This window comes from Pinus tabuliformis, chromosome 3_2, assembly GCF_031772625.1.
Source record: "Pinus tabuliformis cultivar Carrire ecotype Pingquan chromosome 3_2, CPIR1, whole genome shotgun sequence".
In the NCBI taxonomy this organism is placed as follows: Eukaryota; Viridiplantae; Streptophyta; class Pinopsida; order Pinales; family Pinaceae; genus Pinus; species Pinus tabuliformis.
In genome coordinates, this window is record NC_142302.1 from 598,284,702 (window position 1) to 598,308,421 (window position 23,720).

At 33.1% G+C, this 23,720-nt stretch overlaps 1 protein-coding gene across 1 annotated transcript; it reads left to right on the forward strand.

Moving 5' to 3' along the window:
* The first annotated feature begins 9,854 nt into the window (after positions 1 to 9,854).
* Positions 9,855 to 23,215, forward strand: LOC149182008 (putative fatty acyl-CoA reductase 4). The gene is made up of 10 exons (XM_089418454.1): positions 9,855 to 9,969; positions 10,056 to 10,159; positions 10,259 to 10,464; positions 10,545 to 10,645; positions 20,219 to 20,474; positions 20,651 to 20,812; positions 20,942 to 21,020; positions 22,192 to 22,458; positions 22,573 to 22,709; positions 22,822 to 23,215. Exons 1-10 carry the CDS (start codon positions 9,894 to 9,896, stop codon positions 22,967 to 22,969), a joined length of 1,536 nt encoding a protein of 511 aa, XP_089274580.1. The 5' UTR covers positions 9,855 to 9,893; the 3' UTR covers positions 22,970 to 23,215.
* The last annotated feature ends 505 nt before the right edge of the window (positions 23,216 to 23,720 follow it).

Genomic DNA, 23,720 nt, shown 5'->3' on the forward strand with positions numbered 1-23,720 from the left:
AAAGACCATGAGGAGGATAATAAAATTTGATAATATTTTTTATTATATTATAATAAAATGATATAATATATAATTTGAGAAAAACTAACATAGATCCATCACAAATTCTAAAAACCAATATTTCATATCCATATTTTTAGAATTCCTTCCCCAACTGCATTCCATAATATAGCTCCCATTCACGAAATAAAACATAGCCAAATCGAACCTTGTGGATATGAACATTCTACAATAATTAAGTTCATACAAAAAGCCATGAGCTCAATATTGATACATGACTACCAAGAATTAGATTATATTAATCTAACGACAAATGATGTGGCCTAGCCTTTATTTTCGGTGTCATCTTTTATAGGCCTATTGAATTTCCTGGGATGGAAGAGTGGCTTTGTAGTCTAAAGGGGATGTCCCTAGGGGTTGTATATTGTTCTAAAATAAGTTAGTGCCATCTATCACAAGAAACATGGATAATGAAAGCATGTAACCCAATAGCTAAGGAGAGTGCAACACAATACATTAACCTAGCATGTCTTCTAGGGTAACATTAAAAGATAAGACACCCTAGTCCAACAAGTTATGTGGATAATGCTTGCAGATTGTTTGGTTTCAAATCCATATACATATTTCTATGCATACACAGACTCCATATGAAGAAGGTTCAAATACGATGTAAATTGCCTAGATTTATAAACTCAAATTTTCCACTGCAATCCTAAATAATTCATGATAGGTTATACAATGTAGTATAAATAATTGTTAGTCGTAGGTTAGTAAGTAGGTCTAATAGATCCAAAGTTCCATTTTTTGTGTCCACTAAGATTAGATGAGGGGAGAGGTTGGAGTAGAGAAATTTGTACGTTGAAGTTCACCCATCACCATGAGAGCTAGGAGCATTTGGAGCTTTGTTGTTGAGGACTGCAATGACAAAAATATTCAACCTATTGTGTTGGAACATGAGGAAATCTCACAGGGTTTCAATAAGCTTAACATTTTGGAGAACTATATGACAACATAGAGAATTGTGGTTGAACATCTACATAAAATTTGTGAGGGACACGATAGACAAAAAATAACAGGTTCCATTATGGCTCATGATCAAAAGGGAAAAGAGCGTGAATTAACTGCTTATAGTACTTAAATACTTGTTATAAACTTGAGAATGTGGATTTCCCTATCTACAAAATAGAAAACTTGCTACTGCACTAATTAGATGCCATTATTGTTTGCTCAGAATTCATCCCAAATAAGGTTCTTCCTTGATTCCACCAGAGATGGAATATTCAATAGTATTAAAACCAAGGAAACAGTGGGAAGTGTTGTCCAACCACATCAAGAAGACACTTTGTTTACATCGCACATGATTCCCCTTCAACCAATATCTATATGCACATAAAATTCTTTATGTACAACACATCTCCACAAATGCTACAAACAATATTTCATATTCCTGGTTTCAGAATTCCTTCCCCAACTGCATTCCCTAGCATAGCTCCCATTCATGAAATAAACCATAGACAAACCAAACCTTGTGGATATGAACATTCCACAACAATGAAGTGCATAAGTTAAGAAACCCTACTCCAACAAGATAGGATTAAGATAGGTTCAAATATGATGTAAATTTCCTAGATTTATAAACTCAAATGTGCCACTGCAATCCTAAATAACTCATGATAGGTTATACATTGTAATATAAATAACTCTTAATAATATGTTAGAAATAAGTAGGTCTAACATAACCTAAGTTCCATTCTTTGTGTCCACTACGATCGGATGAGGGGAGAGGTTGGAGTGGAGGAACTTGCAGTGTAAAGTTTACCCATCACCATGAAGCTCAAGTATTTCATGTTTGAAGGAGAAAGGATGAATGTAGTCAAGGAGCCTTGGGAGCTTTGGTGTTGAGGCTTGCAATGACAAAAATCTTCAACCTAATGCATTGGAACATGAGAAAATCTCACAAGGTTTCAAAAATCTGAACATTTTGGAGAACTATATGACAACATAGAGAATTCTGGTTGAGTATCTACATACAATGTGTGTGGGGCACGTTAAAGGTAAAAGAACAAGGTCCATTGTGGCTCATGATCAAAAGGGAAAAGATCGTGAAATGAATTCTTAAAGTACTTAAAACTTGTTAGAAACGTGAGAATGAGGATTTCCCTATCTACAAATTAGAAAACATGTTGTTGCACTAATCAGATGCTATTATTGTTTGCTCATAAATGAGCCCAAGTAAGATTCTTCCTTGATTCCACCAGAGATTGAATATTCAATAATATTAACACCAAGGAAAGAATTAAAATTGTTGACCAACCACATCAAGAAAACACTTTGTATACACCATACATTATTCCCCTTCAGCCAATATCCATATGCATAGAAATTTATTTATGTACAACACATCTTTAGGAACTAGAATTTTTTAGAATATTTTTTTTTTGGGTTCAAAATTTGTCTACTTGGATATTGTCAGGGACTCCGAAGACCTTCTTTCTTTCACATGAAATGGTTTCTCTTTAAATCAGGTAGACATTCTCTGCCATCTTCTAAGAAGCCCGATAATATGGCCCCTCATAATGATTTTACTATTGGGGCTGTAGGGGATTGCATGGATCCCAATTGTGTATTGTCAGTCCAACTCTCTAGAAGCCCTATAACAACATGCATTGAGTAGCTAGTCCTAGAAGCTTTGGAGGGAAAATAGCTTTGGAGCCCTTGGTGGGTTGAATTACTAATCATGAAAGCCCTGGTTGGAAAAATGCTCTAAAGCCTGACAACATCTGTGGGTTGAGTTACTAGTCACGTATGCCTTGGTTCGAACAAATGCTCTAGAGTGCTAGACAACTTGGGCAAAGACCGATCTGGCGATGGTTATTGATGTTCAATTGTGAGGTAAAATCATTGGTTGAGGGTTGAGGTGGTTTTTCATCTAGAAGCTCTGGTTTGGTTTTGTTTGATTTTTTCATGAAATCCCACATTCATGCCTGGAAATGGCGTGTGGGTGACTGGTTGAAAGAGAGATTTAGTTCATCGCAATCTATGGTCGGGTGGTATGTGGAAGTCCCTGACTTGGTTAGATTTCAATATTTTAATAATAGCACATTTTCCTTGGTATTTTCACGAGTAAATGTGCTTGATATTATGCAGATTTAATGGTTATTTCCTCATTGATATATCTCTAGTTATTTGCTGGTTATAAGTATGTTTTATGAAAATTATGATGTATGCGTATCATAATGTTTTGTTTAGTATATGAAATGTAATTAATGAATGACCTAATAAATAAGAATTCAGATATTTTGAGGAGATATCAGTCCTCTTTGACGATTCTCATATAAGTATGAGATTTCTATGTTTAGATTTTTTCCTATGACCTATAGATTTCATGTTTATGATATGTTCAACAAAATATCTGTCATGGCTAATAGGGATAAAATCAAGTCCCTGTTCAAATGTTTGCATTTGTTTCAATGTTATTTGACATTGCTGGAAGTTTCATGAAGTTCTGGGTAGAGGCTGAGTCCTATCCCTGAAAAAGTGGCACAAAATTTGGGGTCATTGGCACATAACTGTCTGAAAAAGGCCATAGTCACATGGATACCTTGTTTTGGGAGAGATTGGAGGGTCCCAATCACATGCATTCCTTATCATGGGAGTGACTGAGGCTCTAGGACAATATAAAAGAAAGTTCTTTCAGGGGTTCTACACATAAAGGTGTTAGTTGAATCTTGAAGGTTCTGTAGGTTATGAGGAAGTTTGGTTCGGTATTTTCGTGTTGGTTCCACTTCCTTAACTGTACCTAGGGAGTTTAATCATAACATGGTAACTCTTCATCACATGTTTACCCTAGTGGATTGGTTAGCTTGGGTAAATGTGTGAGGAGGGTGTTACATCTGTTAGAAAATCAGAAAGGCAGAAAGATTTTATTTATACTTGATAATTACTTGTGATGTTCTTGACTTCTTATTAAGTTTCTAGTATATCTTATTTATTTTATTTCATCAAGCAATTACCAAAGAAATAGAAAATAAACAATGGACACCAGATGTAGGCTCAAAATTAGGGAAAAACCCCTCTCTATTGGAAAAACCACTCAGCAATTCTTTCCTCGATAGCTTTCCATAGATATTACAAGACCCTCAACCTTGACACAAACTTTTCTCCATACCAAGTCAACCTCCTTCCTTACTTGCAAATGATCCTTCTTGACCTAATAGTAGCAGCAGTAGTGGTCACACTTTCTGCGACAAAACAACTACAAATTTTCCTTAAGGACTTCGATATTCAATTAGAACCTTTGATCTTGGCTCAATACAACTTCTTGAGGTGACAAAATCACACAACAACTAGCCACAACATCAACATGAAAACTGGTTAGGGAATCATACGACAACTGGCTACGACATTAATAAGAGAACTTTGATCTTCCAAACTAGGGCACGAGAGAGAGATAGTTGCAACAAAGGTTTGATTTTACCTTTCTCCTTCTCTTGGACCAAACGCACACTTCCTTCTCATCCTTCTTCTATTTCACACTTCTTCAGGCTTCAAGAGAGATCGAACTTGCTTGTGAGAGAATATGCTTCAAATGGAATTCGTATTGCTCTATTTATAGTCCTTTGGTGAAGTCGAGTAGCCCTCCTTGAGGTTGACTTGATCATCTTAAGGCCAACTTGTTGTGGAGACAACATAATTCATATTTGACTTAATACTTAACCTTATTACATGATTCAAATGCCCAAGAAAGGTATCTTTAAAAGTATAATGATTCTATCGACTCAAAATAAATCGTAGAAGTCCTAAATGGGAAATTTTACCTAAAACATGATGACCCAAGCATGAAACCCATGCTTTAATAAGTCATAATAATAATAATAATAACTGTTTTCTTCATTATTTTGACATGCACATTACAAGGTAACTCAAATAAATTAAATGAAGATTGAACCTAGTTACATTTTCCAACACTCCCTCTTAACTAAGGGAGTATTCATCATATACAAGTAAAAGGAAGATCTCATCTATATGAACCATGAATAAATTTAGGCACCGCAATGACATGGATTGATTCTTGACCAAGGAAATCTATCCAGTGGTCTCTCAATAATTTCGTCACCACAAGGGCACAGACTAGATTCCTAGCCAAGGAAATCTATCGAAGTGGAGATAACATACACTTAATCTTTCATCCTCTCTAGGTAGCATTAGGATTACTTTCTAACCACCAACCCAAAGATCCAGGTGTGTATCCAAAAACAAAGATCTATAATCAACACCATATTTTTCCAACATTAGGGCCTAGAGATCAACACAAAGTATTGGCCAAATGCCCTCCCAGGAAATGCTTCACTCACAAACCCTCAACAATTATTCATCTAGCAGACCAAGGATAATCAATCACTCCCAATCAACCTAATTATTAACCAACATGCTATAAAAAACTTCGAGAGATTGACCTGTACAAACACAACCCTAATTAATAATATATTTTCATATGTACATAATCAAATACAATCCTCTGGGGTCTTCCAGGCAACTTGATGTTCAACTTTTCATAGTAGGACTATCAACTGAATCTTTGACAGAAGGTTCATCAATCATACACTTTCCTACTTCTCATGTAGCAACATATCCTTCAAAATTCATTCTCCAATCAAAACTATGCTATGCCCTCCCTCTCAACCAAGGAGCTTCCCTTTAACCAAGATCCCTCTTAATATCAGGGAGATCTTTCTCATTCAGGCTCCCTCTTAACCCAGGGAGATCAACTTCTTTACTTTGACATCATAGAATCTTTTGTGGCTTAGAACTATTTCATCAGAGTTATTATTGCCATCACTATTCACATCGAACATCTTCACCATATTCAAGATTGTGTACCTGTAGAATTTAGATAGAAAGTACAACCAAATCTATAGAAGAATGAAGTTATTCATATTACAATTATGGAAGCATTTCAACCTTATACATATCATATACCCTAACTTAATTACAAACAAGAGGCATATACTCTTCAACATATTGTTAGGGACTTTGTCATAAATCCTAGCTTACTTCATAACAACTTTCATTACATCAAGGGTTTCAATGTTTCTTCCAAAGGTATGACATACCCTCCTACAACATAAACCATATAAACAATTCAAACAAATATAGATCTACATTTCCTCTAACAACTTTCAGAATTCATATGTTAGACTTTCTACTAGGGTTTCCTACAAATCCTAGATTTCATAAAAAATAAATTAAAACCAACCACAACTTAGTCATCAACATGAATAACTTCCACAAGGGTTAGTTCCAACCCCTAGATTTTCATACAATCAACAAGTCACAACTAAATCTCAAATTTCAATCATCTTACACAATTCTCAAATTATCACATTGTCATCAGTCATTTACTTCCACTAAGGTTTAACTCCAAAAACCTAGAATTTGATTTTCACAATCTCAACAATCATTATAAATAGATTTCATATTGTTATATCACACATACTAGAGAATTTAAATACTACTAGGGTTTAGCTGCAAAACCCTAGATTTCCAAATATCATCATCTTAAAATCTCAGACAAGGACTTATATCTAAGACTTATGTCCATCAATAACTAGGTCAACACAAATATGTAAGAAATTGTTATCATGCATAAGCATATCATATGTCCGAAAAAATTAATACATTAGACATATACTTACCTAGTCCAAGGTATGGTTTTAGTGACATATATATACCTAGGGCTTCATTCCTAGGATATTACTTTAAACACATAACAATGGTTTTCCTTATAGACTCAACCAAATCCTAAAGATCTGGGGTTTCATAACTTAGCAAAGAAACCCTATTATTCCAAGATTTCAAAGGTTCGAGATCTCATAAAAACATCATTCAACCCTAATAAGTTAAGATTTCATGATCATACCGAAAACCCAAACATGACATCATCAACATGAAATTCAAATAGAATTTCACAATAACCCTAAGCAGGCTAGAGTTTCACACATTGTCAACATACCCTTAAATTATGGTTTTCTAGAGAACCTATCTAAGGTTCTATAAAATCAATTAAGAATCTAATTGTGGTACATTTATCAATTGATGAATCACCCAGAACAAGAATCATTATGATTCAATATAGATATACACAAAAATGTTGGTAATAGAATATCAAATGAATAAACATTTACTATAAAGAAATCAATGTTTGTTAGCTTAAGGCATACCTTTCTTTCTTGAAAAACCTTACCTTTGGGTGCTTTCTTCCATACTCCTTGAGAATATAGGAGATGTCTTCCTAATCAAGACAATAGAGGGAGAATGGTGATTAGTATTTAACATAATCAAAACTAAATGAGTACATGAAACCAAAACTGAAAGGAAATGAGATACCTATCTTTGGGAGTTGTTGGGGGATCTCTCCAAAACTTTAGGGTTACCTATAAACTTATAAAACAAAAGAAAAAACATTTTCTAAAAACATGTTAAAACCTATAAATTCTAAAAATGAAAAATAGAATATCTAAGAATAAACGAAAGAGACTTAATAGTGTAAATCCATTATATCATATTCTCCGGGATTGAATTTCTTTGGGTCTCCTTCTTCAACAATGTTAGCACGATATCTATCTCTCTTATCATTCTTTGGATTATCAGGATAGTCACTCCTGTAGTGACCTTCTTATGGCATTGATAGCATTATACCTTGGACATGTCTACTTCCGTCCTTGGTCCTTTCTATTTCTTTCCTTTATGTTAAGAAATGTAGCTATTTGACACTCCTTCAGCATTGGAAACTAGAGTGATCCTCAATTCTTCTTGACTGTAGGAAGTCCATATTTCTTCTAAAGTAGGAGTTTCCTTCCAACTGTTAAGACCTGTACCAACACCCCAAGTAGGTGGAAATCCTAATAGAGCAGTAATCACAAGTTCTTTGTCTAGAATAATTTCATGAATGGCCAAAAGATCATATCTGATTATCACCATCTTCACAAAGAAGGAGGCCACTATAAATTCTTTAGTCATATTTATGGTCCTTAGTTCATTCTTCATGCTTGCCACTTGGCCAATGCTCTTACTAGTGAATAACTTTGAAAAGGATTCATACATTTCCTGAGCATAATTGATGTTGGCTATGAATGGTACACGATTGTCTTTTATTCCTTCTACCATTAGAGTCATGGCCACCAATTCTAATTCTATGAATTTTACTTTCTCAGCATCAGTTGAGTCATCTGTAGGATTCTCTACATTTCCTTTGACCAAGTCTAGTACCTTGTTCTTTTCATGAATGAGGTCAATCCTCTTCCTCCAGGACCTGTAGTTTGAGGATCCTTAAAAAAAAATTCTCTCCCTTGATTGTGTTAGGCATTTTCCTTGACTATAGTAGATTCCTTCCCTGAAAATCCTTTTGAATGGTTCACAGATAAAGCTTGACAATGCCTTTTTATTTTTTCTTCCCCAAAGCTCAAAACCATGTTAGAAAATCGAAAAGGCAAAAATATTTTCTTTATAATTGATAATTACTTGTGATGTTCTTGACTTCTTATTAGGATTCTTTTATATCTTCTTTCCTTCAGTTCATCCAGCAATTAGAAAAGTAGTTACACATCAATAATGGACACTAATGTAGGCTCGTATTATTATAATATAATAGTATTTATTTTAAAATGTCATTATAATTGTTTTAATTATTATCATATTTATAATAGGAGTTGTCTTTAGTGTGACTTTTTGGACGGAAAAATTTGAGGTGAAATCTTGATTTGTGTTATTTAAACTAGTTTTTTCACTACATAATCACCGTGAAAAATCCCTAGGGTACTTCGAATGTGATTTATCGCACTAAAGACAACTCGTTTACATATAATTATTTTTATTGTATTATTATTATTATTAGTATTATTATATTTATATATTTATTAATATCGATAATAGTATTTATATTAAATATATATCTATTTAATAATGTAAATGTACATATAATTGATATATCTATCAAAATGTATCAACCACATTAATTTAATTAATATGATTGTGCTAATATGATTCAAAAAATTCAAAATTAACCTGAAAAGATATAGGAAAGTAAATGAATATTAAGTTACGTACACTTCACAGCTAATTCATAAGACATTTGATAAAATGTGAAATGAAACTAAATTAAATGCTATGTAACGTCAAAAGGTTTAATAGAATGCCATGGGAGCGGCTGGCCACCGAACACTATGGATGGCTAGAGTCACGGCACCGAACACCCAATTGAATCCGAACACTATGGATGGCTAGAGTCACGGCACCGAACACCCGTTGTGAATAGGTGAGCTTTACATTGGAATTGATGTTTGTTATAGATGAACAGTAAACAGCAATACAAAATCAATAATTTTGTATGTTGACTGCGGAAACGGGCCGAGTGAGATATTATATTTTGATCGATGGTTGTCTTTTCGTTTTGATCAATGGTCATCTTTTCGTTGTGATCGATGGTTGTCTTTTCTTTTTGATCGATGGTTGTTGTGGATGAACATAAAAAAATTGCATATGAATTCCAAAATTTTGTTGTTTTAATTTAGTGGGATAACTTGCTGGGTTGATTTCTAAATAAGAAAGGAATAAAGATATTGGTTGCTTTGTATTTTGAGCCAGTGTTAACCTATCATAGCTTTGAAATTTGAAGGGCGGAATGAGATACCTTGTTATAGGTGGGAAATTTGACTTTCTCATGCGTGAAGAGATCCCGACATAAGCGGTGAATTTCTTCTATATATGGTTGAATTTCTTCTATATAAGCTTGCATACTATATGAAAACTAGTTCATACATAGTACCTGTGGCTGTTGCCTCCGTCTGATATTGTTATTTGGAGTTGTTTGATATTAGCAGAGCACGTAGCGAACTATGGCGTCAAATGTTTTAGGTTTTCTCAATGACAAGAGCATATTAGTAACTGGATCGACCGGTTTCCTCGGCAAAAGTATTTGAGACAGTAATGTTATTCTTACTTATATCTGGTTTTCACGCTCACAGTGATGCTAACTGCAGTTTGTTTACTTGCTGCAGTTTTCGTGGAGAAAATCTTGCGTACGCTGCCCGGGATTAGACGCATTTTTGTTTTGTTAAGAGCGGAAGATTTGGAATCTGCCAAACTCCGATTTAAAAACGAAGTAAGAAATCGCTGGACTATTTGTATTCATCCATGGATTAAATCTATGACTACTGTTATCGTTCAGTAAATAAATAGTTTCTTGCGCTACGAATGGCAGGTTATAGGAGTAGAATTGTTCAAGACTTTGAGGGGGCAACATGGGGACAACTTTGAAAACTTCGTGTTCCAGAAAGTTGTCCCTGTAGTGGGAGACGTTGCAGCAGATCATAATCTTGGAATTGACCAAGAGAGCACGAGAGAGCATCTTTGGGAGATTCTTGATGCCGTTGTAAATATTGCAGCAAGCACAGCGTTTGATGACAGGTTTGTTGAGTTGATAGCTAGTTGTAATTGTTCCAATTATATAATTTAAGTGCTTATTGCCTAACATCAAGCAAACCTAGATATGATGTTTCACTCAATGTCAACACACGCGGAGCTGAAAATGTTGTGGAATTCGCCAAACGATGCCGTAAACTTCAAATCCTCCTGCACGTCTCGACCGGTAAGTGGGATTCATGACAGTTATGTTTATGATTCATAATAAATTGGATTTATATGTTGTGGCTACATCTTTCTTTCGCATATAGAATATATTTATTTATTTTTATCCGAAAACAATGTGTTGGATTGTTATTTATGTAATTTGTATTTTCTAATAAAGTTTTTAGAAATTTTTTTAAATAGAGATTTAAAATTTTAAGATATTTTCTATAATATATAAATATAAAATATTATAATTATATATATATATATATATATATATATATATATAACGATTTAGTTTTATTTCCATTTTTTTTTTTAATTAATTAATTATTTAAAAAAAAATTATATGAACCAGAGTTATATGAAAGTGGTTATAGTCGTTTGAATATACAACAATGATAATTTATGGCATTGACTCATTATATAATAATAAATCTTATTTAAAATTAAGAATTTCCATGATTAAGAATCTTATTATCTTTCTATGTTTGATTTATATATTCATTATTTTTATAATTAGTAATAATAATTTTAGTCTAATTAGTAGATGAAATTATCTTTTTTCTGAACATTTTCTTAGTTAATTTCAATTAAATTTGACAGAAGTTTTTAAAAACTTGTTTAATCTACAGAATTCAAGTTCCCCAGAAATTTTTGAAAGAACTAAATCCACTTATGCACTCAAAAACATATTTTAAACAAAAGAATATAACAATCTTTTTTGAAATTATATTGCCAAAATCCAATGAAAAAAATCACTTGATCTATTAATTAGACTATACTATCAAATTAATGTTATAATTTAGTTATTTTTTATGATTTTTTTAATTTTACTCATATAAAAAATATAATAAATATTTTGACATTTATTATGAATTGATGTCTTTAAATTTTATTAACCATTTCTTTGAGATACAATTTTAATAAAAGTAGTTATTTTTAATTTTAGTTATTTCATATTTATATGTGAAAAGATAAATTGTTATGCTTTGTTATTTTGATTATTTCATTATTGCATCATATTAGTTATTCCATATTAGGTTGGTTATGTCTTATTTCTTTTTTGGAAAAGAAATTCATTATGTTTTACCAGCTAACCGATCGCTCGAATGTGAAAGATAAAGAAAACAATAAAAACATAAGGTAATTAGCAGAAGTGATTATTTTGATTATTTTAATACGAAGAAAGATTTCTTGTTTTGTATTTTATAAAAACCACACTTGTTGGTTCAAAACGCGTCGGCAAATGATCACTATGATTTTTGGGGATAGGTATTAGTATACTGATATTAATAAATATGGTTGATATAAGTTTAAGGGTATATAATCATATGCACAACCATATTAATAAATGTGGTTGAAAAATGTGGATAGAAAATAATAGTATAGATCTAATATTAATCATAATATTAATATTCACTGATAAATATATAATGATAAAAATAATGATATTACAAAAATAGAGATTCTCTATTGATCACACATGAGTTGTTGCTCTTCTCTATTGATCACACAACCCTTGATTTGACTTGATTACAATGAACCAAATAAAGGGTATTTAAAATTTTCACCTAGAGACCCACCCAAAATAAATTAACATGCACATACACACTAAATTTTGACTTCTCCAAATATAGATTGAACTCAACGTGACTTACACTTAACTAAGTTAACTCACACTTTAAATCTGGAATGCACTTAACTCAGCTTATCTCTTCATGCTTCACTAGACTTCGATCTTGCTAGATCTTCATGCGAGAGTAATTACTATTTCCAACGCTCCCCCTTAATTATGACTGTATGACTGAACATAACACAAACATGACTCAACATGACTCAACTATGCCTTCTAGGTTTACAATAGAAATTTACTCAATCATCACTCAAACACGCCCACTCGTATAAATCTCAACTAGGCTTACAATGACTCAAAAATTTTAACAATTTTCTTTTTCTTTTTCATTTCTTCCAGATTCTATATCCTCGAAATTGCTTCATTCTCTGTTGTGTGTTCTTGATGTAGGTTCCATATTTGGTGTTCTTGATGTAGGTTCCATATTTGTTTACTTGTTGCTGCTGCAATGTTTCTTTGACTTGTCTTGAATTTGTGCTGAAAAGTAATCTGATCATGTCTTCTACAACTTCTTCTTCAAAGATTTTTTCAGTTATGGACTGTTGCCACAACTCTCCATCTTCAAATTGCCTTTTTTGCTTTGCTTCTTGTGCTTCATATTCCTATCTTTCTTTATGCCATATTTCTTAATAGCATAATTTTATCTCTTCTAGACTCCATTTTTTGAAAAATGTTTTAATGCATTCTTCCTTTTCTTCATAAACTTCCATATCCTTCTCTTCATTTTCCTCATTATGTACTGCTTATTTTTTCTTATAATTTTCACACTCGGGATCATCATTAGGCTTACATGTAAAACCATAATCATGCTCAGTTTTCTTGTTCACCACTTCATTTAATTCTTTTATTCCAGTTGTTGCTTTCAAAATCTCATCAACCTGTTCATTGACTTCTCAATCGGTTCTTCAATGAGCTTCAAATTTGCATCAAATTTATTAACAAAATTGTTTTCAACTTCCATTCCAATGCTATTTTTAAGACCTACATATTAGAAAATAATGGTAAAAACATATTCGTTATAGTTTGTAGTAAAAGCTTTCTCCTCTTTCTCTTCCTTCTCTACCTCTTCAACTTCACTAAAACTAACTTCCACTATTCTGTTGTTAGTGGATATTCTCATCAAAAACTCTTGAATCACTTTATCCTCTTCTCGAACATCTACTACTACTAGATCATATACTACTTCATGAGTAGATTCAATCTTTGCTTCATAACTTGTTGCTACAGTGGCAACTTCAACCTTCAATTATTCATCAAATGCTGCGCTTACCATATTGTCATAATCAATCAATGTTTCACAAAATAAATCACATATCATCAACGTAATGTTCATCCACCTCATGGTGGTTTATTTGAGCATCCATGTCATTAACAAATTCAACTTCATCAAGTTTATCAGTTATTGTTGGATTCACGAGAGATGCAGTCTCAATTCCACAAACCATTACTTCATATGACAAAGTCTCTTTGTCGTTCTCAAACTTAAATATCTCAACCTCTGATGTATTGAAGTCATCATTAAAGTCAATCAGACCAATCAATGTTTTTTACATATCACCCCTAAAACAAATATGGTTTTCAATATGTGCCGCATAAAACACAATCTTTATCCTAAACATTAAACAAAACAAAAAAATTACAACCCTAAACCCCAAATCAAATAAAACCCTTTTCCTTTTATTTTAATTTCTTTTATATCACTTTTAAAATCTCCCTTTTTCACTTTATAATCCTTTTCCAAACTCTTTATATACCATCCACTTGTTTTTTTAAGCTTGTTAAAGAAACCCCGTTTAACATCACGAAAACTTTAAAACGCACTTTTGAGCCCCTTTCAAAAAAATTAACAATACCATGCCACTTCTTATATACAAGGCATGCATTCAAGAAATTAGCGAACCGTAACGAACCTTTTTAAGTTTTCTTAACGAACTTCGTTCTGTGACTTCTCGTTGCTCGTGCCTTTAAGATTCATTCTTTATTATGTTATGTAAGATTCCTTCTTTATTATATTATGGCTATCGCTGCTTACGATCAACAAGGGGAGAGTCACTCCGAAATCCCGTGCTTGTGCCGAAATAACGCGGCTGGATACGCTATTGCCAATTAAACGCACCTGCTACTGGTTGCTTGCCGCCTTTCGAATTTGACTCTCTCTACCCAATGACTTTCTTTTCAACAACTACCATGTCTTGATACGGGGGAAAGCACTGCAGGCTGCTTGTCTCTTTCACAAAACGTTTTTCCTTTGGATCTTCAAACTTAATCTTAATTCTGATACCAATGTGATAGTAAGGTAGATTAGGAGGAAAGACATAAAATTGATAAACACAAAACCGTTGTTTCTCTTCTCTATTGATCACACAAATCTTGACTAGTGGTTCTCTCAAAATAACTTAAACATGTAAACAAATTGAATTTACACTTCTCCAAATATATACGTAACTTAATCTCACTCACACTTAATTCAGTTAAGTCACTTTAAATTTGGATTGCACTTAACTCAAGTTATCTCTTCATGCATCACTAGACTTCCATCTTGCTAATTTTTCATTTGAGACTAATTACTATTTCCAACAAAAATGAATAAAAAATAAAATTAACAACAAAAACATCATTGTTAGAAAAAAGAAATTTTTAAAATGTGTACTCACCAATTTTTCTTGAATTTAAAATTTGTAATTCATACTTTTATGATATCTTATCTAATTTGATTCCAAATTCTAATTCAGATTTGAACATGGTAACTATGGTATAGATGTTGGAAAGGCAAAGGAGCAAAACACAAATTTCACACAAAAAACACACGAGTTGCGACCCTTTTATTGATCACAAAAAACTTGACTATTACAATGAACCCGGTGAGGGATATTTATATGTTTCCAACTAGTGACTCACCTAAAATAACTTGACATGCAACTACACACTAAATTCGACTATGAATTAACTCGACTTGACTCAATGCTCAGTTAAATCACTCTCTAATTTCAGCTAACTCCTCATGCCAAAGTAATTAGATTATTTTAACACTCCCTCATGACAAATCAAACATGATTGTTGGTCTATGTCTCAGCTAGGCTTACAACACCCAATTTTTTTTTTCTGTGAAACTCAAACACATCTTTTCTTAATGGCTTAGTAAATATATCAGTCAATTGATCACTCAAATTACAAGGCTTCAAGTGAACTTCAACATTTCTCACAAGTTCTCTAAAAAAGTGATATCTAGTATCAATATGCTTTCTCTTCTAATGAAACACACTATTCTTGGATAGTGAAATCGCTGAGGTGTTGCCACAATATATTGTTGTTGATATTTGTTGTTTCTACTTGAGTCCATCAAATACTCTTCTTAACCATACTGCTTGACATGTTGCTGATGTTGTTGCTACATATTCTGCTTCTTTTGACAAAAGTGTCATAATAGGTTGCTTCATAGATGGCCATGCTATCACACCTAAACCAATATGAAACATATAGCTAGAAGGGCTCTTCCTGTAATCCAAACTACTTGCAAAATCACTATCTATATATCTAATCAAATCCTTCTTGTTTGTGCTTCCACACATTATGCCACAATCTCTAGTTCCTACTATGTATCTCATAATTCTTTTTCCTCCTCTCCAATATGTGCCTTTTGGAGTTTCCATAAATATGGAAATCAAAATTACTCCTTGCATAATATATGTTCTTGTAGCTATAAGATACATGAGGTTTCCAACCAATGCTTTGAATAGAGTTGGATTGACATATAATCCTTCATCATCCTTGCTTAACTTTGTACCTATTGCAACTAATGTAGGGAAACGTTTACAATTTTCCATCCTAAATCGTTTCAGCAAATCTTTGGCATATTTGTTTTAACAAATAAAAATTCATTTTTTAGAGTGCTTAACTTCTATGAAAAGAAAATATTTCATAACACTGAGATCTGTCATCTCAAATTCTTTCGTCATGGCTGCTTTAAATTCATCTAACTTGAGATCACCTATAAAAATGATGTCATCAACATATAAGCAAACAATAAAAAATTTTCCATGCTTACTTACCTTTGTGTATAAGGTAGGCTCAATGTTGCTTCTGCAAAATCCATTCTTAATCATGTAGATGTCAACTCTACTATACCAAGCTCTAGGTGTTTGCTTTAATCCATAGAGTGCTTTCTTCAACTTGTAAACTTTATCTTCTTTACCTTCAACATCATAACCTGAAGGTCGTTGCACATAAATTTCTTATTCTAGAATTTCATTCAAGAAGGTTGATTTCACATCCACCTGATATACTTTCCACTTGTTTTGAGATGCTATGGATGGAATTACTCTTAATGTATTCTCCAAAATCTATTCCCAGTTGCTGTGAGAACCCTTTTGCTACAAGTATTGCTTTAAATATGTCAAGTTCACTTTTCTCATTCAACATTATCTTGTACACTCACCTCACACCAATGAGATTTTTTCCTTTTGGCAAACCAACAAAATCCCATGTATGATTCTTTTCAATAGCTTCAATTTCTTCATCCATGGCTTGCACCCAATTTTCATCTCTGATTTTTATTCAAACGGATAAGGTTGGAATGACAAAAATGCATTATTTGAACTAAAATCCAAATCATCATAAATATATTTCAGACTTCTCATCTTTCTCTTACCATTTCTTGATTCATCCTGATTGATTGTTGGGGGAATCTTGATCTATTGATTTGCTTGAAGATCCATGCTGCTCAGAAAATCTTGGAGTCCTTGTTGGTGTGTCTTTGTTTGGTGTCTCCACCTATGATTCTTTCTGCTCCTTTTCTGCTACACCATCTTCTACCATCAGTGGCACTTTTACATCAACTGTTTTGTCTATACTTCCATTCCATGACTTTTGTTCTTTGAGCACAATATATCTGCTAATTATGGTCTTCTCGGTGACAGGGTTATATAATTTGTAAGCTCTTGATTGCTCACTATAACTAGTAAATATGCATTTTTCACTTTTATCATCCAATTTTCCTCTTCGATCCTTAGGCAGATGCACATAGGCTACATATCCAAGCACTCTGAGATGAGATACACTGTAAGATATACCTGACCATGATTGTTTTGGTACTTTGTTCATCCCACTCTTTGTAGGAGATCTGTTGATCACATAAATAGCACATGTAGTTGCTTCTACCCAATACTCATTGGACAAGTTTCTTCCTTTCAACATGATTCTTGTCATGTTCATAATTGTCCTTTTCTTTCACTCTGCTACACCATTCTACTGCAGTGTGTATCTAGTTGTAAATTATCTTCTGATTCCATGTTATTTGCAATAATCATGAAATTCCTTTGAATCATATTCTCCAGCATGATCTGACCTCAATACCTTGATCTCTCGATCACTTTGGTTATTTTCTAAGGCTTTGAATTCTTTGAAATTTGCAAAAGTTTCAGACTTTTGCTTCAAGAAGTAAACCCAAGTCTTTCTACTATAATCATCAATGAAAGTGAGGAAGTAACAACTTACACCAATCAACTGTGTCCTCATAGGTCCACACATGTCTGTATGCACTAGCTCAAGAGGTTTCTTTGCTATGTATGCAACTCCCTTTCGAAAACATTCATGGTGTTTCTTTCCTAAGATGCAACACTCACAAGTACTAGTAGGTTGTTTGATGGGAGGTAATCCTCTAACCATATGTTTTTGTTGCAACAATCTTAAACCAGAAAAATATAAGTGTCCAAACCAAAAATGCCATAACAAATAATCATTAGGACATGCAACTATAAAAGAATTGACTTGATCACTGTAATTCATGATTAGAGAAAAGAGTTTGTTCCTCGTCATCTGCACCTTTGCTGTCACTTACTTGGGGGCTTGTCATATATAACACATTATTGTCCTTGAAAGATAACTTTGTATCATTTATGTGTCAATTGACCAACGCTTATTAAATTATGTTTGAGACCAGCAACATAATATACCTCTGAGATTTTCTTCAGCTCCCCTTGCTTGGTCAAGATGTTGACCACTCCTTTTCCATCTACATCCATAGTCTTGTCAGTCCCCACATTTACCTCTATCTTCACAGACTGATCCAAATTTGCAACCACATTCTTGTTGCCTATCATGTGGTTACCACAACCACTATCTAATAGCCACACATTATCAGAAGGTTCATGCATGGTATGATAAGCTAGGAACATGGAGTTATTACTCTTTGTAGTGACATCAGTTCTCTCGTTCCCTTGATTAGCTATCCCCTTCTTGCAATCACGGGCATAGTGACCAAATTGACTGCAATAATAACATATCACCTTTGATTTGTCTAATATTTGATTATTGCTAAAGCTTCTACAGTTGCTTCCACTTTCATGTTCTTGCTCTTCTCGGCCATATCTCTGGTCATCATGTCTTCCGCCTCGTCCTCTGCCTCTCGATCTACTTTTGCCTCGACCTCTGTCTCTTGAAATAGAAACCTGATTTTTGAAAGCGGTTTCTAAAGTGGAATCCTTATTTCTTTTTTTCCTTGCCTCATGTGATAGAAGTGATCTCATCAACTCATCAACTATTAGTTATGTCAAATCCTTGGCGTCTTCTATGGTTGCTACCACAACATTAAATTTGGTAGACAAAGCGTTGAAGACCCTCTCAACCACTATTTGATCTTTAATTTCCTCACCATAAATTTTTAACTGATTTACAACAGTCATGACCCGATTAATGAATGAATCGATGTCCTGTGTCTCCTTCATCCATGGACTTTCAAAATCTGTCCTAGTATTCTGCAACTTAACAATAAAGACTTTGGACATACCTTTATAGCTTGTCGCCAAGGTATCCCATGCTTCCTTTGTTGAAGACGTGATCAGAATCTTCTGGAACATTGCTCGGTCCACTCCTTGCTGGATAAGCTTCAAGGCTTGTGCATTCTTCTTCTTGTCTTTCTTCCATAGATCCCTCTCTGCATTAGTGAGAGCTCATTCTTCTACTTCTTTCTTAGGTTTTGAAAACCCAAAATTGACATAATCCCAAACATCATGAGCCTCCAACATGATCGCTATCCCAATAGCCCACACATCATAATCTTTCCTCGTAAATGGTGAAAACTGAAACTGGAAATTTGAGAAAATCATCTTTATTCAAAAAATATTCCTCATTTTTTAATTGAAAAAATTTATAAACCCCTTTTTAATAAAAACTTTATTTATTTTTTATTATAAAAAAAAAAAAAAAAAAACAAAACAAAACTTTTTATAAAAAATGTTTATATATAATAACAAAAACTTTTATAATAAACGCTTTTAAAACTTTTATAATAAGCCCTTTTAAAGACTTATTATAATATATTCACTTTTTCAAAAAAGGCCCTCTCGTAAACAAACTAAATCAACGTAAATAGCACCCAACGTGAATTTTGACTTAGTCGTTTTTAATTTTGGTTGATTTTTCCTAAAGGTTGCGACCTGTAATGTGGTTCTTTGTTAGGCCCATGAGTGTTATAACGCATTGAAAACCACTCTAAGGTGTTATAGTTAAGGTGTGTTATAGCCTAAACAAGAGGAAAAATATTTATTTTCTTTCTCACCGATCATTGCCGTTATCTTTTGTTTTTTAACCTTGTTCCAATATTAATTTGTTAGAAAAGTAGCAGAACTAAAACACAAATTTCATACTTCATGCTCTTACAGAAAATTTAATTCTGTTATTTTTGACTCTTTGTAACCAATTCAATTTGATGGAAAGACACAAAAGCCAAAATACAAATTTCACACTTACAGCTTTTCTATTAATTACACAAAACTTAATTATTACACTAAACCACGTATATAATTAAATTATTTTAATAATAAAATAATTAAATTATTTTAACAATAAACCAGGTGTATAATACAATTTTTTGTATCTTAATTTAATTAAGAATACGAATATATATGTATGCTCTGCTCAAAATTAAGATATACTGATGTTACTGTAATGCGACAAAAGCTTACGTTGTTGGGCACGGAAGTGGAAGAATAAAAGAGAGCCAACTGGAAATGGAAGTATCTATGACCGCCGCCAATGGACTGGATGACGAAAATGGTCCACCTCTGAGCCTAAACATAGAAGCGGAATTCGGTTTGCTGGAGAATACAGTAGCCAAGTTACAAATGGACTCGTCACCCACCACTGCTACAAGTAGCACGGGTTCTCGTTCACAAAAAGAAGCCATTAAACAGCTCAAAGAGTTGGGTTTAGAAAGGTATTTTTTTCCTGAGAAACCTTGCATTCAGCTTTTTACACACGTTTCATCGATTATTTTTAGTTTTGTGGCATTAAAATATCATATCACTTCATATATATATATATCCTGAATTCATTCTAAAATTATAAAACAACATAGAATCATTAACGCGCTGGGTATGGATATCTGAGCAGGGCAAAAATGTTTGGGTGGCCAAATACTTACACATTTACCAAAGCTATGGGAGAGATGTTACTGGACAACGCAAGGGGAAACCTTCCGGTGGTCATCGTCCGACCGACCATTATTGAGAGCACATTGGCAGAGCCCTTCCCTGGCTGGATGGAAGGCACCAGGTCCTCATAGCCATTTTTATTTATCACATTTCCTTCACAGTCTCGATCACCACCAATTTTTCGAATTGATATTATTAGTATGAATGTCATAAGCTAATGATGATATGCTTTCTCGGGGATGTAATGCAGAACTATGGACACCTTTATAGTAGCATACGGAAAGGGGCGACTCTCTTGCTTCATGGCCGATCCAGAGCTCATCCTGGACGTGGTTTGTCCGCTACTCCAAGCATTAATATTTTTTAGGTTGTCCATAAGTCTAGAATTGGATTGATGTTGATGTCAGGATTATTCATCCTGGACGTGGTTTGTCCGCTCATCCAAGCATTAATATTCTTTAGGTTGTCCATAAGTCTAGAATTGGGTTGATGATGAGAGAAACAAATTTATTTTAGCTGTAAATTATTTTTAATATTTGGTGATTTAATTTCTATAGATTTGATCTTGTCCTTACTTTATATATACAATAGGGAAGATTTATAACATTTTGAAATGAACGATTTAAAAAATTATATAATCAGGGTTGGTTTTTTGGTTTTTTATTTTTTCTTATAATTAAATCTGTTACTTTTTATTTAGAAAGTGAGAATAATAATAAGATATTTTATTTTTAATTTAAAATAAAATTTAAGTAGAGAGGTGTGTTTATTTAAAAAAAGTTATTTAATAATTTTAACTTATTAAACAATGTTTTTTTTAAAATCACATAAAATAATTTTTTGGCCGAGGCCTTTCAAACCAACAAGTGTGGTTCATCATAAGGACCACATGAAGAGGCAGACCATGGCAAAGGCTTAAATAGAGAGCAATGTAGAGACATAATTTCAAGTAACGGCTGTTCGAAAAGGGTAGGCCAAAAAATTCTCTTATGTAATTTGTACCAAGAGACTTTGCTTAATTCATTATAGATCACAGAAGCTTGAATACAGAAATTTTAATTTAAATATCAATAATTATTTTATGAGATAGGTGGTAAAGATTTAATCATCATGAAATATAACAAAATATTTATAATAGTCTTTATAAATAAAGCTTCTCATTACCTCCAAATTGTTATGCTATTTTAATTAATTAATTTCAAATTAATTCAAAAAAGAATATATCAACACATGTTATATTGAACATGTTGTATTCATAAAACTATGGTATTAAGCCATGATATTGTAATAAAAGATATTTAGACCCTAAAAATTTCTATAATAAACATTATTACAAATATTGTAACATGTTTATATATATATAGAGCAATTATAAAGTTATTATTATCATTATTAAGGAATCATACCGACCTTTTATCACGCTGTAAAACGTGCCTCTCCTCGTGTAGAAATAAACAGTATTTTATTGTTCGTTGACATTATTTGTTTGGATATCAACAGATTCCAGCAGATATGGTGGTAAACCAGATGATAGCAGCTATGGCGACACATGCTTACGAAAATGATCTGTTTATTTATCACGTCGCATCATCCGTGGAAAATCCATTGCCTTGCTCCCTTCTAAAGGATGAGGCATATAATTATTTTTCAAGGAATCCTTGTGTGAGCAACGATGGAAAACTAATTCACGTAAAAGAGGTCTTCTTTCTGGAGAGCATGAGCAGCTTTCGCCTGTACATGTTACAGCGCTACAAAGTACCTCTTCAGGCAAGCTAATACTCCACTCTTCTTTATAAACATCATCTTAATTTCAATATTGCGCTTTCAGTATAGTTTTAACTTTTACCGATTAATTAGCACAGTGCTGTTGGTTATGAATAGGTGATCGGTGTAGTAAACAAAGTCATCTCCATCTTCACAGCACGTTTTACACCTCGTTACGACCGTATGCTCCGAAATTACAACTTCATCATGTATTTAGCAGAATTGTACGCGCCTTACATCTTCTTTCAGGGAAGGTATTGTCGCTAACTTTTTTTTTTCAATTTCTCATTTCGTCACGCATTATACTGTTTTTCTCTATCTGTTGTCACCATTATAATAAGGTGGTTGATTCTGTGGCTATATCAGCTTTGACATAACAAATACTGAACGCCTATTGCAAAAGATTTCCGCAGAAGACTTGAAAGCGTTCAACTTCGATGTAAAATGCATCGATTGGGTCGATTACCTGTCAAACGTCCATATCCCTGGGGTAGTCAAATATGTGCTTAAGTGAAACAATGGAAATGACATTGATAACCTCGTCAACAGCTAAGTCCAGTTATACTATATCATATGATTGTGAAGCCTTTCAACCAAATAATTCCTACACCATTTGCTTCATAAACAGGATATTTGGAATAAAAACCGCTACTTTTACTCTTAAATTGACATTGTATTATTTGGCAAGACCTAGATGGCTAGTCAAATATGTTCTTAAGTGAAACATTGGTAATCACATTGATAACCTCGTCAACAGCTAAGCCCAGTTATACTATATCATATGATTGTGAAGTCTTTCAACCGAATGATTCCACACCATTTGCTTCATAAACATGATTGTTGGAATAAGCCTCTACTTTTACTCTTAAATTGACATTGTATTTACTTGGCAAGGCCCAGATCGCTAAATTTTATAACTGTGAAGAAATCTTGCTTCGTAAAAAGAGAAAAAATGTATAGATCGTTATTGAAATAAACGTTTACTTTTACTCTCTCTCATATTGACATTGAGAGTGTATTTATCAGGAAAGATTGACTTAAATTGACAGTGTGTATTTGTTTGGTAAGATTGCCTTAAATGGACTGTATTTATTTGGTAATGATTTAGATGGTTTAATTTGACAGTGTGTATTTGTTTGGTAAGATTGCCTTAAATGGACTGTATTTATTTGGTAATGATTTAGATGGTTTAATTTTATAATTATGTTAATAGATATAAGAATTTTAATTTAATCATATATAATTATTACGTGAATGGTAGAGAT

Excerpts from the sequence above, each read along its gene's own strand:
- LOC149182008 (XM_089418454.1), top strand. The coding sequence starts at position 9,894 with ATGGCGTCAAATGTTTTAGGTTTTCTCAATGACAAGAGCATATTAGTA. Across the intron at positions 10,465-10,544 it reads AGCACAGCGTTTGATGACAG|ATATGATGTTTCACTCAATG; the intron begins GTTTGTTGAGTT and ends AAGCAAACCTAG. Across the intron at positions 20,813-20,941 it reads GGCTGGATGGAAGGCACCAG|AACTATGGACACCTTTATAG; the intron begins GTCCTCATAGCC and ends GATGTAATGCAG.